The sequence below is a fragment of the Apis mellifera genome, linkage group LG1 (genome assembly GCF_003254395.2).
Source record: "Apis mellifera strain DH4 linkage group LG1, Amel_HAv3.1, whole genome shotgun sequence".
Lineage (NCBI taxonomy): Eukaryota > Metazoa > Arthropoda > Insecta > Hymenoptera > Apidae > Apis > Apis mellifera.
In genome coordinates this window covers 2,562,934-2,580,892 of record NC_037638.1, presented here as the reverse complement: position 1 = coordinate 2,580,892, position 17,959 = coordinate 2,562,934, and the positions used below count along the sequence as shown (strand labels likewise).

Below are 17,959 nucleotides of genomic sequence, written 5' to 3'. Positions count from 1 at the left end.
CACTTCTTCTTCTTATGCGAATCATTGTCGTAATTGCCATAACTCATCGAAAGAGAGCTTCGACGAGTTTGCGTTAACGATGCAGTTGCAACGATTGAGGATAAAAAAAAAGAAAAAGTGGAGAAAAAGGGAATATAATTCGGTAAATCGATAAATCGGCACCCTTCGTACACCCTTGCTCGCCTCCTAGTCAAAGTAACAGTGTACGACAACTGTTGGCCTATTAAACTAATTGACTGCACAGTATGCCGTGGTGGCCACGATGCTCGCACCGTTTACACGAGCACCGTGTCTCTACGTTTCCCATATGTATACGAGTCGCGAGCAACCCTCGTCCAGAAATTACCCACGCATCGTCGCCTCCCAACAAAACGATCTCTCGAAATCGAGACTCGAGTTATGCTAATGCCTTGTAATCGCCCTCGGGTCGAGATTGCGAGTCTTTTTGTTCGTTTATTTGTTTGTTCGAGCAACGTGTTAATTTAAAGAAACGAACGAGAAGCTAACCTAGATAACGTTGAATATCTTTATCCTGATTAATCGATATCTGAGTAATAAATATTCTACGAATAATTATTTTAACAACTGTCGAAGATTTTAATTAACTAATCTCGATTCTTTTTGCTTAAGTAAATATCGACGTAAGGAAATGAAGAAGAAAATTGGTTGAAAACCAGTGTATGAGTAATAAATATTCTACTATATATATAATTATTTTAATAACTGTTGAAGATTTTAATTGATCTCGATTCTTCTTGCTTAAGTAAGAGTCGAAATATAAGGAAATGGAGAGGAAAACTGGTTGAAAACCAGTGTATGAGTAATAAATATTCTACTATATATATAATTATTTTAATAACTGTTGAAGATTTTAATTGATCTCGATTCTTCTTGCTTAAGTAAGTGTCGAAATGTAAGGAAATGGAGAGGAAAACTGGTTGAAAACCAGTGTATGAATAATAAATATTCTACTATATATATAATTATTTTAATAACTGTTGAAGATTGTTTAATTGATCTCGATTCTTCTTGCTTAAGTAAGTGTCGACGTAAGGAAATGAAGAGGAAAACTGGTTGAAGACCAGTGTATGAGTAATAAATATTCTACTATATATATAATTATTTTAATAACTATTGAATATAATAATTGAATATAATTGTTTAATTGATCTCGATTCTTCTTGCTTAAATAAATGCCGAAGGAAGTAAGGAAATGGAGAGGAAAACCAGTGAAACGTGTATTTATGCGAGCGGATATCGGTTTTTAATTAATCGATATCTGAGTAATAAATATTCTACTATATATATAATTATTTTAATAACTGTTGAAGATTTTAATTGATCTCGATTCTTCTTGCTTGCGTAAGTGTCGACGTAAGGAAATGGAGAGGAAAACTGGTTGAAAACCAGTGAAACGTGTATTTATGCGAGCGGGTGTCGGTTTTTATCGGCACATGATGCACGGATTCGATCGGTATCACGACGAACCCTCTCGAGCCCCGTGTCTCGTACAAATCAGGCAGCTTTAATACCCGGCACACGGCCTCATCATCAAAGCGATCCTTTCAGTATTGATAGTATCCACCGAGGGCTACACTTAACCACTCTATCTTCCTTTGTCCGGGGCCTAGTTTGCGGTAGAACTCTACTGAACCCGACTACACCACCCCAACCATCCACTCCGCAAAAATGAAGTTCGAGTCGAGTTTAATCTCGTACTCCGATCACCCACCCGCCGATATTTCTATAATTAGGCGATTAACCGCCTCGCAGGAAGTGATTGTTGATGAGGATTTTTTTTTTCTTCTCTTTTCTTTTCTTTTCTTTTTTTGGGGGAGGTGTTTGAAAAGATCGATACTCGATCGAATATTTTAATCTTTATTGCGTGTAATGTGAAATTTTCAACTTAATCGTCGATATTTGTATAATTAAAAGACAGAAGAATTGTATAATGGAAGAAATAATTTTCGAGATTTTTTTTGGAGGGGATGCTTTTTTAGATACGAAAAGTATTTCTTGATATGGAACGATATTTCGATCTTTATTGCGTATAATGTGAAATGTAATAATTAAGAGGCGATTAAGTGGGTCGAAGAAATAATTGTCGATGGGGATGAAAAGGTTGTGGGACGATACTTGATTGAATATTTCGATCTTTGTGTATAATGTGAAATTTTTAACTTAATCGTCGATATTTGTATAATTAAAAGACAGAAGAATTGTATAATGGATCGAGGAAATAATTTTCAATGAGGATTCTTTTTTTTTAGATGCTTTTTTAAGGTTGATGTGACACGATATTCGATTGAATATTTTGATCTTTATTGCGTATAATGTGAAAGGTAATAATTAAGAAAAGATTAAGTGGATCGAAGAAATAATTGTCGATTGAGGATTTTTTTTTTTTTGGATTCTTGTTTTTTTAGATACGAAAAGGTTATGTGATGTAGCACGATATTCGATTGAATATTTGAATCTTTTATTGTGTATAATGTGAAAGGGAATGTCGAACTGGTTCAAAGAAATAATGAGGATTTTTTTTTATTTTGATGTTTCTTTTATCGATTTTTAAAAATATAAAAATGTCGAATGTAAATAATTGGTGTGCAATGATATTGGATTTTTAGTGCGTGAAGGAAGATTTGAATTTCGATTAATTGAAAAACTTATTCTTAACATTAACTCATTATATATCATCTTTTGTGAAGCCAATTTATTATTTGATTTTCATAAAATAAAGTATCTTACGTGAACACCTAACCATACATGATATATATCATATTCTGACGAACTAATTTTTTCTATTAAATCCTCAACTATCGAAGATTCATACAATAAATTTACATTATTACGTTAAACTTAAATAAAAGAAGAATTTAACGAAAAGAGGAAGGAGGAGAGGCGCAATAAAAAGAGAAAGGTCAATGCGCGTCTTTTTCAGCAACAGGGCCCAATTCCCCTCCCCTCCTTTGACGAAACATCGTTTAACGAACCGCAAAGAGGCTGGTGCAGTTTATACCCCAGTTGGCCATTATGATTTTTCCTTTCTCCTCCCTCCCTCCCCCATACGTGTAATAAATATCGTTGCGGACCCCTGACAATTATCCTGTCTCGTTTCCTCTCTTCTCTCTCTCTCTCTCTGCCACGCGTCCTTTCAGACACGACACAGTGACGACACAGCGCGAACATAAGGTTGCGTCTCAGTTTCACGCCCCTTTTTTTCCCCTCCCCCCATTCGAGTGACCCGAAATCCGTGACTGCATTATTTTATTAATGTCAACGACTCGATGGTTAAAAAATGATGCCACGATCTGTTGCGAGAAGAATAATTCTTACCTTTCTTGTACTTCGGTTTCTTCTTTCTTGATAAAGTTTTCTTCTTTTCTTTTTACGAAGATATAACTTTGGATGAAAATTTTGTATCTCCTCGTGGTAAAAGAGATATTGTATACCCTGTAACGTAATGGTAAACCAACCAGTGAGAAAATTAGGTGATAAGTGACAAACTTGAAGCTTACATAGAATTGAAAAAATTTTCTATCTGATTCAATGAAGTAATGAAATAATTTTTAATCTAAACAATTATACTATATTTTTTTAAAATGAAAAGAAAGCTGGCAACTATCTATCCAATCTAAAAAACAATGCCAAAAAGAAAAACTCCCAAAAGAGATCCCTGCATTCTATAATAAAAATCAAAATTCAAAAGACGAATTAACACCTTGTCACTCCCTAATCAAATTTTAAAAAAAAAAGACCTTTTCTCATCAATGAGAAGATCCATTCCAAAAGAAGAAAAAGAAAAACCCCTTCCCTCCATGAAGAGAAGGGGTTAAAACACGGTAAAACACGGTCGACACGGTATCCCACAAACTTCGAAAAACATCGTTCTCCTTGCGTTTTTCCGAGCGTTTTTCAACGGTGCAAGAAAAGAATCCACCGGCGCATCCCCCTTCCCTTCTTTCCCTTCCTCCTCCTCCTCTCTCCCTCTCTCCCCCCGGTCTGTGTGCGTGGCTCGAGTTCGAGTATGATCATAATGTTCGGTAAGTACGTGTTTGTAGTTACCCCTGAGGCAAGCCAGCCAGCCAGCCACCCCCTTCGGCCGGAGGACCGAAGCTCCGCCTTCATCCCCGTTATCGTCGCCATGGGGTTGGTCGCCGCGCGGCCGGCTCGCACGGGGGCGGTTCTCGGCCTCGGTTCCTCTTCCCTCTCCGTCCGTTCCACCCGATCAACCCTTATCTCCGTCCTTCTCCGCGCGACATTGTCGCCGCGACATCCGCGAGAGGCAGAGAGAGAGAGGGAGGGAGGGAGAGAGAGTTTCGGGAAAGTGTCGCGAAACGTTGGCCTCGACGCTCTCGGACAGTCGTTCACAGTCACCCTTAACGGTCTCTTCTGTCTCTTTTCGCGTATTCTGTCGCGAGATTACTCGTTTTCCAAGTTCTTCTTCTTTTTTTCTCTTTTGTGAATATTTTCTCGAAGGCCACGAAAAGGAAGAAGAAAAGGAGGAGGAGGAAGAGGAGGTGGAGGAGGAGAAGAAGGAAGAGAGGTTTTTTGGATCCTCGTGACGGGATTAGTAGGTGAACCGATTGGGAGAGAAGGGGAGGAGGGAAGGTATCAATCGGACAGGTATTTTTCGTATCGTTGACGTATGTATCGTTGGGATGAGTTGAAGCGTGGGTGAACGGGGAGGGGTGGATTGTGAGGGGATGATGTGAGAATGTGAGAAGTGTGCACACGTGTTTTTCATGACGAGGTTCAAGTTTGTTTGCACGATTATTGTTTGAATATGTCGAGGAGGAATGAGAGTTTGACGAGATTGAGAAAGAAGGGGGAGGGATTAGGGAGGATTCGTAGGAGAAGATTCGATTAATATTATTAATGTCGTGTACGAAAGTTTTCGTGGAACAGGTAGATAGAAATTAATTACGTTGGAATTACGTAACACGATTGATAGTGCGGTATTCTATTCTTAAAATTCGCTCCACTTATTGATTCGACAAGTGTCAGATTGCTTATCACGAAAAATATAATTGAAACGATCCAATCCTGTTGAATTTGATTTATATGAGTTGAAATGACGCTCGTGAAATTTGATTACCAAATATTTCTTGAATATTTCAAGTAAGAAAATCGAAGAAAATTAAATTCTCCGATATATAATAAAATTCTAAATTTTCAATACATCTTAAAAATTTCCAGAAACTTTCCAAAAATTCCTCAAATTAAAATCTCAACGAGTCTAATTTATATCGAAATTCACAAAAATTCGACTCAGACATTTGATTGTAAAGAAAACCAGTTATACAATTAGAAAGAAAGTGAAAAGAATTCATTTGTATCAACAAGAAAGAAAGAAAGAAATACGGGGATATTTCAAGCAGCGTAAAAATTGTTGCCGGTCACTTCACGGCTGTTTCTAAGTAAATTGATAGCCGATTCACGGGTCGGGGATAAACTGGTCCCGCGGGAGCTCGAGGGCTTACGTCGAGCTCAGAAGGGGGTTGTTCCCCCCCGTGCGCTGCAGGACGGCCAAGCAAACACCATAAACTGTTTGTCCAGAGATTAGCCTTTGAATTTCATTCGCGAAACACTTTAAAGAACAACAACAACAACCTGCCTGTCCCGCGTAATAAAAGAGAGGGAGAGGGATTGGAATTAATATCTACACCTCGATTAGGAGCCCACTGGGGCTCAGGTGAGGCTAGTGGAAAAGTTTCACCCGGTATCGCAAGCATCTGGGAGCAATTTCACGAGTTACTAAAGTTCGACGGTTCGAGTAATTTTTCGCTTGGCTACTCGCGAACGATTGCTCTCCTCTTTCTCGTGGACCGACGATCGTTTCAGAAATATGTCGGCCATCTTTTTACGCGCATACGAATTTTTCCTTTCTTTTTTCTTTTCGCGTCGAATTTTTCTCCTCCGTTTTTTCGTTCAATGATATTTATATCGTTGCAAGCGATGGAAATTAATAATAATTGTTATTCGCTTATATTTTTTTCTGTTTTTGATTTTCGAAAACTTCTCGAATTACGAAAATATTGAGAGTGAAAATAGAAAGAGAAAGGATTCTAAAAATGTATTCCTTTTTTTTTTTGTTTACATTTGTTTTCACTTTGAAAGGATACTTTGATATGGATGACGTTAAGGGTGTAGATTATAATGGACGGTACTTGTTTAAATTACGTAATCTTCTTGAGAGATTGTCGAGGGAACGCGAGTCACCTTTTGACGTTCGTAAATAGGGATTAAAATGCAATTCGTTTAGGATAACGTAAATATTTCCGATTACAAAAGGATACAATTTGTCAGATTGCTGCGACATATCCACTTCGAGTGTAGCTTCTTGAATGAATTTTAATACGGGTGGCAAAAGAATATTTAACTCTTTAATTTAACTTGATGAGAGATTTTTCGCTCGTTGCCATGATTAATAATAACTTTGCCCTACTTAAAGTAAAATTTAATATCTTGCTGCCAAATATCTTCCTTTTGAAAATCCGTGAATTCGAGTAATAAAGCAACCATAATGATCCGATTAACTTTTCTCTTTTAATGTAGAAATTTCTATAAAAATCAAGTTCGAAATTTTACCAAAAAACACCTTGAATAATCCATTTTTAACATTATTAAAACAGAATTCATTACAGATGATCGAAAAGATTTCGATAATTTCGTGATTCAAGAGAACTCTCTCTCTCCAATCAAAAAAAATCCGCGACGCGAAAAGAATACGCGAAACAAGATTGAAAAGAATGGAAAACGAAATATCTCTCGACGAGACGAGTCCTAAATAGAAGAATCAGGATCAAGAAATGGAAAACAAGACGAGGAGGAGGAGGAGGAGGAGGAGCGAGGAGGAGGAAGGGGCGAGAGGTCGAAGGTCGCGGAGAGGGGTCGCATCGGGAGGAAGGGATGGAGAGGGATACGAGAAACGAGAGCACGATGTAGTCATAATGGAAGCGCAGAGATTTAACAACGTTACAATGAACGAACGAGCGTAGCCTGGACCCTCGAAAGGCGGCGGCAGCCGCCGCCGCCGCCTCCAGGAGCCGGAGGATCGCAGATTGAATTGTAAAATAACCGAGAGGGGAACAATGCGCCTCGGTACAACATTGTGTTTGCATTTAAATAATCCGCGAGCCCGCGGGTACGCTTATCCTCGCGACTTCGTTCTACCCTCCACACACACACACACACACACACACACACACATACCCCTTCCCCTTGTATCGTGTCCATTTGTCTCGCCTACGCTCTATGCAACTCGCGCGCGCTTATTTCCCCGTGGAAACGGAAAACGCAGCTTCCATTCCGTATAGCAACGTGTGTGTATATATATAGAGAAAGAGAGTAAATAGAAGGAGAATTTTCACCGGCACCGTTGTTTCGTTCTCGCGTGAACGAGGAATATTCGAATAATAATTAAATCTAATTTTATTTCGATGTGAGAAAAATGAAAAATTTGATCTGGCTAATTCGTTCAAAATCGATTGTGATTTTCTTCTTCGACATGAGATCGATCATCCTTCTCCCGCTCCGTCGAAATATCGAAATAATTTAATCCAAAGAGATCGTTTCCGTTCGTTTCCAAAAAAAAAAAAAAAAAAAGGTTGAAAGAATAGGAGAAGGAGGAGTTGGAAATCATCGTCGCTCAATTAGCTAATGAACGGCGCATAAGTATAGAGAAACAAACAAGGCCGCGACCATTAGTAGAATGTACGCGGCCGTTTCTAGTTTGTACTAATTGTAAGTAGCGAGTAATTAATGCGGTCGATTCGAGTCCGATCTGTCGAACCGCTGACCAACGGCATCCAACGGAGCCAATGTGGAGAGGAGAGGGGGAGTTGAATGGGTAGGGAATTGTAGGGTGCGGAGTAGACACGGGGGATGATTGCAGGTGGGCCGCTCGCTACATAGTGGGGAGCTGAGAGAGAGAGAGAGAGAGGTGGCGCAAAGGGGGAGGGGGTTGTTCCGGCTCGGGTACCGGCATTGTTTCACGGTGGATGAGAATTTAATTTGCGCGACGAAGAGGGATAGTTGGTAGCCGGAGAGAGGAGAAGGAGGGAGCTAGCGGGAAGGTGGAAAACGGGGGAGAGAGAGAGAGAGAGAGGAAAAGATAGGAGTGGAGAAGGAGAGGAAGTGGAGCGAAGGTGGAGGGTCGGATGGGTGCTGCCTTGTTTAAGCGTGGGTGGGGGGTGTCAAATTGAATTACCCCCTGGTTTCACGGTCCCTGGGGACGTTTGCTGGAGCGCTGGCGCTCTCTGTGCTTCTACGTCAAGGCTATACCATCCCCCCCCCCCGTTTCGTTGTAGATGGGGTTTTATCCGCGTGCACACCGTTCCACGGTTTGTAGCGGTGCACGGGTGTACACGGGTGTACCTTCATGGAGGCGTTTTCAATTAAAATCAACACCGAGGGTTGCCTCGTATTCTCTCTCTCTGTCTCTCCTCCCTCTTCCGTTGCCGTTCTGTCTCAGTTCTGTCGTTGGTTGGACGTCGTCTATCGATCACGCTGTCTCTTTCTCTCGTGCCTGCGCAAAATAGCGTTCTCCTTTTTTTTTTCTATTTTTTTCTCCGTCTGTCGTATCTGACCTCTGGTTGGGTCTTCTCTTTGTTATTACATACCCGTTTCTTTCTTCTCTTTTGTTTTCTACTCTTTCCTTCCTTCTTTCTTTCTCTCTTTCTCTGTCTCTACTTTTTGATAGTTGCTTTGTTTCTGTTTCTTTTTTGTTCTTTTCCTTCTTTTCCTTCCTCCCCGATACCGCCGACTGTCCCTCATGAAAAATTCACGAATCTCACGAGTCCCGATGAAATCTTGTTGCCGCGTTAAACTAATGGAAGAAGGTTGGTCCATCGGTCCCGGAGCATTTATTTGTCGGTATTCCGCCTCCCATCTTGCGAGACGTTCCTCTCTTCGTCTAAGAGGATACGGAACCCGATTCTCGCTCCTTTTGCCGTCTCTCCTCTCGTCGATTCGCTCGCTTTTTCTTTCGCCACTGATTTCCCTTTCTCTCTCTCTTTCCGTGGTGCGCGCGTCACCTTTGATGGGGTAGAGTTCGATTCCATCGATTGCAAATTGCGATAACGCTTTATGCAAAATTGCTTGCCATTATGTACGGAATATAATAAACGCTTTAACGAAAATTTTAAGCGATGTCGAATTAAAAAGACGGTATGCATTATTATAATTGTATAAAAACAACGAAAAAGATCTTTCGTCGTTCGAGAATTGAATTTAATCACACTTGAAATTCGCATGCTCGAAAGTTAATCGCTCTAAATGGAGGTCAACTTTGGTCTTAGTTGTTAATATGACTGCTAAACAGACAAGAGCCCCAAAAAAAAAATTCGATTTAATTGAATTGAATGAGAATATCTCGCGTTTGATTAACGAGAGTGATAGAGCATTAATTATAATTACAAAATTGGAATGAAAGAAAAGAAAGAAAGATGATGAAGGAGAGGAAAACTTAGGTTCTCTTGTGTATTGTAAGAACGTGACTTGAACTTGTGAAATTTGAAACGAGGGACGTATATTTGAATATTTTTTGAGAAAATGTTCAATCTTCATCGAGAGATAGGAAATGATGATGATGATGATGATGAATGTTTGTTGAAAATTGATCGTTGTTTCTCGAATATTTTTCTTCTTTTTTTTTTTTTTTGTTTTTTTTTCGCAGTAGAATGGACGGGCCGGCGGTATTATCGATGCCGCCGATAACCGCGCCCCAAAAATCGGCACAATCGCCGCAGCCGCAGTCGCATTCGAAATCCAATCAGGTATCGTATGTGTTTTCTATATTACATGGGATTTTATAATTGTAACAACGGATTCTTTCCCCTGTTTTTATTTATAGAGAAGATAAAACGCTCAAATACAAAAAAAAAAGAAATAATATTATTCTCTAATATTTTCACAATCAACGTTGCATTATTCTTAATTTTCTTCGCGAATAGATTGAAGAAACATACTTTTCCATTGAGAATAAATAAACGAAATTCCGTTGAAAATCAATACGAACGATCCATGCTTTGCTCTCGACGACGAAGAAGAATAAAATGTTAAATTCGATTTTATAGCTGTAAATCGTAAAGGCCACGTTGTGAATCTAAACCGTCAGGAGTTGCAGGTGGGCACCGTGTCCCTTTACGGAATCCACATCGTGTCGCTGGTGATCGAGGGCCAGGAGAGACTCTGCCTGGCCCAGATCAGCAACACGTTGTTGAAGCAGTTCAGCTACAACGAGATCCACAACAGGAGGGTCGCGTTGGGCATCACCTGCGTCCAGTGCACCCCCGTCCAGTTGGAAATCCTCCGCCGTGCCGGTGCCATGCCCGTCTCGTCGAGGAGGTGCGGGATGATTACCCGGAGGGAAGCCGAGCGTCTCTGCAAATCGTTCCTCGGCGACAATGCGCCCCCCAGGTTGGTCAACCTTCCTATCCGCCTAATCTTTCAAAATTCTCCAATGCGAGCAACCAAGGAAAATTCGAAATTCGAGATTAGTTTCAATTTCAAACGTTAAAACCGCCCAATTTGACAGAAAGAATCTTTCAAAATTTAGGTATAAATTGAGGTATAAATTAGGAGATTCAATTCAACAAATTTGATATCGATTGTAATTCTCTCGAATTGTTCTCGAATCGGTATTCTTTAATGTCGGAACGAAATTTTGAAAACCAGTTTTGTCATTCTCACCTATTCTTTCAGTAGTAAAAAAGTAGAATATATTGAAAATGCTGCTTGCATCTTTGTTATCAACCACATATAGAAGAATTATCAAACGAATCTTTCTTACAAATAAACTACGTAATTCCGAAAAACGTATAATAATTTCAGTATCAATAACCAATATTAAAAATATTCGAATCTTTTTTACAAATAAATCACTAATAAATAGATAATTGCGAAAAATGGAATAATAATTTGAGTATCAATAATCAATATTAAAAATATTCGACTATCGAATGCATTAGAATGAAAGAATGTTCTGATTAATCATCCCAAAAGTTTCTCATCTTTGTTATCATTCTCAAGAAACCACATACAGAAGAATTATCAAACGAATCTTTCTTACAAATAAATCACGTAATTTTAAAAAACATAATAATTTGAGTATCAATAGCCAATACTAAAAATATTCTACTAAAATCTTTCTTATTAAATAAATCTTTCTCTCTAAATAAATCATTAATAAATAGATAATTGCGAAAAATGGAATAATAATTTGAATATCAATAATCAATATTAAAAATATTCAACTATCGAATGCATTAGAATAAAGGAATGTTCCGATTAACTCGAAAGTTTCTCATCTTTGTTATCAAGAAAAATCATCTTTGTTATATAGAAAAATCATCAAACGAATCTTTCTTACAAACAAATTATCAATAAATAGATAATTCCGAAAAATGGAATAATAATTTGAATATCAATAGCCAATACTAAAAATATTCAAATATCAAATGCATTAGAATGAAGAAATCTTTCGATTAATTTCTGATCCGATAATTTCTGATCTTTATTATCACGTGCAAGAAACCACGTACAGAAGAGTCAAACGAATCTTTCTTACAAATAAATCACGTAATTCCAAAAAACGTATAATAATTTGATCAATAACCAATATTAAAAATATTCGAATAATATATTCAAATTAGAATGAAGAAATCTTTCAATTAACTCGAAAGTTTCTCTTTATGTTATCATTCTCAAGAAACCACATACAGAAGAATCAAATGAATCTTTCTTACAAATAAACCACGTAATTCCAAAAAACGTATAATAATTTGAGTATCAATAGCCAATACTAAAAATATTCGAATCTTTCTTACAAATAAATCGCCAATAAATAGATAATTCCAAAAAATAGAATAATAATTTGAGTACCAATAGCCAATACCAAAAATATTCGAATCTTTCTTACAAATAAATCACCAATAAATAAATAATTCTGAAAAATGGAATAATTTGAGTATCAATAGCCAATACTAAAAATATTCAAATATCGAATTAGAATGAAGGAATCTTTGGATTAACTCGAAAATTTCTCATCTTTCTTATTACTCTGAAGAAACCATACAGAAGAATCATCAAACGAATCTTTCTCACAAATAAATCCCCAATAAACAGATAATTGCGAGAAACGTATAATAATTCGAGTATCAATAGTCAATACTAAAAATATTCGAATCTTTCTTACAAATAAATGATCAATAAATAGAAAAACGGAATAATAATTTGAGTATCAATAGCCAATACTAAAAATATTCGACTATCAAATTAGAATGAAGGAATGTTTCGAAAGTTTCTCATCTTTGTTATCACGTGCAAGAAACCACGTACAAAAGAATCATCAAACGAATCTTTCTCACAAATAAATCCCCAATAAACAGATAATTGCGAGAAACGTATAATAATTCGAGTATCGATAGCCAATACTAAAAATTAGAATGGAAGAATAATTTCGACTAACTCGAAAGTTTGTCGTTCTGTTCGAAGACTGCCGGAGGACTTCGCCTTCTCGGTGCACCACGAGTGCGCGTGGGGTTGCCGGGGCGCGTTCCTGCCTGCCCGTTACAACAGTTCCCGCGCCAAGTGCATAAAGTGCGCCTACTGCGGCCTCTTCTTCTCGCCGAACAAGTTCATCTTCCACTCGCACAGGATCGGCCCCTCGGACAAGTACGTGCAACCGGACGCTGCCAACTTCAACTCGTGGCGGCGCCACATGAAGCTGTCCGGGAATCCGCCGGACGAGGTGGTGCACGCGTGGGAGGACGTGAAGGCGATGTTCAACGGGGGGACAAGGAAGCGATTGCTCAACAACCCGAGTTCGAGGGAGTCGCCGAGCCCCGCCAAGCAGCCGAGATCGTCGCCCACCGCTCAGATACCCACTCTCGTCCCCTCCCCCACCCATCCACGGGTGCCCCCGTTCCCGGAGTTACCTCTGCCGCTGTCGAGGAGCCTGGTGATGGATTACGTGTGGCACCAGCACCAACAGGCCGCCGCTGTCGCGGCGGCAAAGACGCCCGGCTTCCCATTCTCCCCGTACGCTTTGCCGTGGCTGGCCAAGAGGGGACCGGTCCTCTTTCCCGGTGAGTCTTTCACCAATCTTTTATCAAATTTATATGTGAGATTGGAATTGGCGAAAAGGATGTCTGGCGAACGTTTCTTGGTCGTCGATCGAGTTGCAACAGGCTTTTTGAGTAGTTTGTGAATAGCTTTGGCAGAATTTGAAATAAGGATTTAGGGTTAGTTGAAGAAATTGATGATAATTGATAATTTATTGCGTGATTTCTTAAAAATCGATGAGATTTTGGAATGGATTATGATAGAAAATTTGAAATAAAGTTAACGACTTTGTGAATTTTTAGAAATTTATGAAATTAATCAAAAGGGAACTGCTTTCTTTGTTAATGAAGAGAAAGAGATTTTGTGAATAGATTTGAGGATTGGAGGAATTTGAAATAAGTTTAGGGTTAATTGAAAAAATTGATGATAAATGATTGTAAGATTTTTTAAAAATCAATGAAATTTTGGAATGGATTATGATATAAATAGAAAATTTGAAATAAAGTTAATTTTATTTATGAAATTAGTCAAAAGGGAATTGGAAAGATTTCTTTGCTAATGAATAGATTTTGTGAATAGATTTGAGGAGAATTTAAAATAAGTTTAGGGTTAATTGAAGAAATTGATGATAATTGATAAATGATTGCATGATTTTTTAAAAATCAATGAGATTTTGGGATGAATTATGATATAAATAGAAAATTTGAAATAAAATTAATTTTATGAATTTTTAGAAATTTATGAAATTAGTCAAAAGGGAATTGGAAAGGTTTTTTTTTGCTAATGAATAGATTTTGTGAATGAATAGATTTGGAGAAAATTTGAAATAAGGTAAAATAAGTTTAGGATAAGTTAAGGAATCTGATAATGATTGATAAATGATTATATAATTTTTTAAAAATCGACGAACTTTTTGACCAAAGTAGAAAATTTGAAATAAAATTAATAATTTTATAAATTTTTAAGGAAATTGGAGGTTTCTTTGCTAATGAATAGATTTTGTAAATAGATTTGGGAAGAATTTGAAATAAGGTAAAATAAGTTTAGGATAAGTTAAGGAATCTGATAATGATTGATAAATGATTATATAATTTTTTAAAAATCGACGAACTTTTTGACCAAAATAGAAAATTTGAAATAAAATTAATAATTTTATGAATTTTTAAGGAAAGCGGAGGTTTCTTTGCTAATGAATAGATTTGGAAAGAATTTGATTGAAATAAGATAAAATAAGTTTAGGATAGTTAAGGAAATAATGATTGATAAATGATTATATAATAATTTTTTAAAAATCGATGATATAACTTTTTGAGCGAAAAATAGAAAATTTGAAATAAGTGAGATAATATGATTTTTTTTTTTTTTCTTTAAATCGATAAGATTTCGATTTTTGAATTGCATAAGAAAGAAGTAAGGTTAAACGGGGATAGAATTTTCAATTTATAATTAATGATAAATTTTCGCCCCGGAAACAAGGCATATAAACGTAATTCATATTCGGATATTTAATATCTACATATTACATAGTTTAGACGGTAATGTATAATAAAGCGGATTACGCGCGTTGCGAGCATAAATTATTTTATACATTGCCGAGGCGGGATTCATTAGTATAATTACAGGGGAAATATGAATGTGAAGAGTGGTATGTGAATATTATTAATCGGTGCAATAGTGACGATCGTGTTGTGCGTGTAAAATAATGGTCTTTGATATAATAATTATTCATTATACGGGGGGCCCTACATTCCCCCCCCCTCCACATGAGGATCGATCGATTCCTGCTCCCTGTTTCGATTTACAAACCTTACCTGTATTATTAATCGGTTAAAATTTATTTTAACTAATAGTAGGCAAAATTTTACCTGATATATACACACACACATATATATATATTAATTCGAGTGGCGTGCAAAAGTTACTCGGAACAAATTTTAGCCGTAAATGAACGCGCTATTTAGAGGATTAGCTTAACCGGAACAAATATCGTTAGTTAATGTTTCGAATTCATTGCACCATCAGGATTATTGAAAATATACCTATATCCTCCACGTGTATCGCGTTTATTCCCCGACAAAATTACAAAATACACGAATAAATAGACGAAATATTTCGAAAGATCATGATAGATCGTGCTCTCTTCATTTTTATCAAAAGGATATACAATTCATAAGAATCCTCGATTTTTCGTTTCGTCAAAAATCACCTCCCCTTCAATTTTTCCAATTTTGAAAAGAGACAACGAGTTTCCTTGTCCGAATTCTTTCTTCCATTGATAATAATTAAATCAAAACCTTTCGATTAGCGTAATCTTTCCCTTTGTCCAGGGCCTCTACCACCGCCGATAAGCGGCTCCAGCCCCACGGAACCGCTCATACCAACGGTCAACCCGTCGTTGCATCAATCCGCCTTTCGCCCCGTGATCCGCGGCCCGCCGATCGTCGAACCCGTCGCCCAGGAACACCCCTCCGAGCACACCCCCGCGTCCCACAAAGAGGACAACTCCGACGACGAGGTGGACATCGAGACGACCGAGGACGATTCGGTCACGCCCCTCAACATCGCCCCGCAGAACCTTCATCATTCCGTCTCGAGTTCCGCGACCGGCGGAACCCACAGCGGCCGCAACTCGCCCCAGTGCTGGAGCCCCCCCCGAGAAACCGTAAGTGATCTCTGACAAAATTCTTCCAAAACAATTATTCAATTTTATCTTAACCTTCTTCCTCCTTCTGATTCGTTGAAATGAAACTGAAAGAAAGTATAATTATTTGTATATATATATAATATGTTGTATATATATTGTATATAAATTGTTGTATATATATAATATGTTGTATATATATATATATATATAATCTGTATAATATAGTGTAAGTATAATTTAATCAGAATATGAAAAATAAGAGGAGGGGGTCGAAGTATCTTAAAAAAGAAAGAAAGAGAGAAAGAAAGAAAGTATAATTATTTGTATATATATATATATATATATATAATCTGTATAATATAGTGTAATGTAAGTATAATTTAATCAGAATATGAAAAAATAAGAGGAGGGGGTCGAAGTATCTTAAAAAAGAAAGAAACAGAGAAAGAAAGAAAGTATAATTATTTGTATATATATAATATGTTGTATATATATTGTATATAAATTGTTTTATATATATAATATATTGTATATATATATATATATATAATCTGTATAATATAGTGTAAGTATAATTTAATCTGAATGAATATGAAAAAATAAGAGGAGAGGGTCGAAGTATCTTAAAAAAGAAAGAAAGAGAGAAAGAAAGAAAGTATAATTATTTGTATATATATAATATATTGTATATATATATATATATATAATCTGTATAATATAGTGTAATGAAGTATAATTTAATCAGAATATGAGAAAATAAGAGGAGGAGGTCGAAGTATCTTAAAAAAGAAAGAAAGAGAGAAAGAAAGAAAGTATAATTATTTGTATATATATATATATATATATATATATATATAATCTGTATAACATAATGTAATGTAAGTATAATTTAATCAGAATATGAGGAAATAAAAGGAGGGAGTCGAAGTATCTTAAAAAAGAAAGAAAGAGAGAAAGAAAGAAAGTATAATTATTTGTATATATATATATATATATATATATATATAAAATCTGTATAATATAGTGTAATGTAAGTATAATTTAATCAGAATATGAGAAAATAAGAGGAGGGAATCGAAGTATCTTAAAAAAGAAAGAAAGAGAGAAAGAAAGAGAGAAAGAAAGAAAATATAATTATTTGTATATATATAATATGTTGTATATATATTATATATAAATTGTTGTATATATATATAATATATTGTATATATATATATATATAATCTGTATAACATAGTGTAATGTAAGTATAATTTAATCAGAATATGAGAAAATAAGAGGAGGGGATCGAAGTATCTTAAAAAAGAAAGAAAGAGAGAAAGAAAGAAAGTATAATTGTTTGTATATATATAATATGTTGTATATATATAATATGTTGTATATATATGGTATATAAATTGTTGTATATATATAATATGTTGTATATATATATATAATCTGTATAATATAGTGTAATGTAAGTATAATTTAATCAGAATATGAGGAAATAAGAGGAGGGGGTCGAAGTATCTTAAAAAAGAAAGAAAGAAAGGAAGGAAAGGGAAGGAGAGAAGAGCGCCAATGCATTATCAATTAATCGAGGCTCCATTAATCGGAGAGCGTGACAGTGTAATGTTTCTCGAAGGACGCCACGTGCCCATTGTTGCGCCCTTCGAGCGTAACGAAGTTGTGTATCAAAGGTCCCATCGTTTTTTTTTTTTGCCGATTATCACGAGCCGATAGGTCGGCAAACACTCGAAGGAAAAAAACGTTTCCTCGAAACGCGCGTCGACCACCTCGCGCAAACATATTCGCAACAATCGCGCGCCCCAAACTCGAATCTCGACACGGCGTGTGTATTCACGTGCACGTGCCCCACGTCGAGCAAGAATATAAATACAAACGGTCGAAAGAGACTTTGGAAACGAAGTTTTGTCGTCTCTCTTCTTGTCCTCCCTTTAGATTAACGTGTTAGAAAAAATGGACGAAAAGGAAGTTGAATTATTATATATATGTATATATATTGATACCTGAGATATATTTGAGGAAATAAATTTATATATAAATGGGGTGCATCCATCGGCAAACATCCATGGAAAGTAATACATTAGAGCCATGATCTTTAATCATTGAGTAGTGAATAAACCTATATATATTCTTATCGTTCAATAACCGAGTGAGTGTGTTTATGTTGGGAGAAAAACCAGCTCCACCCGAGCACTGTCTCCCTCCTCCCCTTCTGTAAACGAAAAACGAGATAACTTTGAG

General features: G+C 36.6%; 1 protein-coding gene across 2 annotated transcripts in view; it reads left to right on the top strand.

Annotated features, from left to right (window-relative positions):
- Positions 1 to 4,348: 4,348 nt before the first annotated feature.
- The window catches only part of LOC410761 (SKI family transcriptional corepressor 2), a 32,333-nt gene continuing 18,722 nt past the window's right edge, over positions 4,349 to 17,959 (top strand). Inside the window, exons 1-5 of one of the 2 annotated variants that reach the window (XM_026443780.1) lie at positions 4,349 to 4,626; positions 9,680 to 9,779; positions 10,130 to 10,422; positions 12,499 to 13,091; positions 15,396 to 15,730. In XM_026443780.1, coding sequence (XP_026299565.1) covers positions 9,684 to 9,779; positions 10,130 to 10,422; positions 12,499 to 13,091; positions 15,396 to 15,730 — 1,317 coding nt within the window. In that variant the 5' untranslated portion in view covers positions 4,349 to 4,626; positions 9,680 to 9,683. Of the gene's footprint in view, positions 4,627 to 9,679; positions 9,780 to 10,120; positions 10,423 to 12,498; positions 13,092 to 15,395; positions 15,731 to 17,959 lie in introns of both variants that reach the window. The other variant, XM_026443778.1, reaches the window with a different exon arrangement.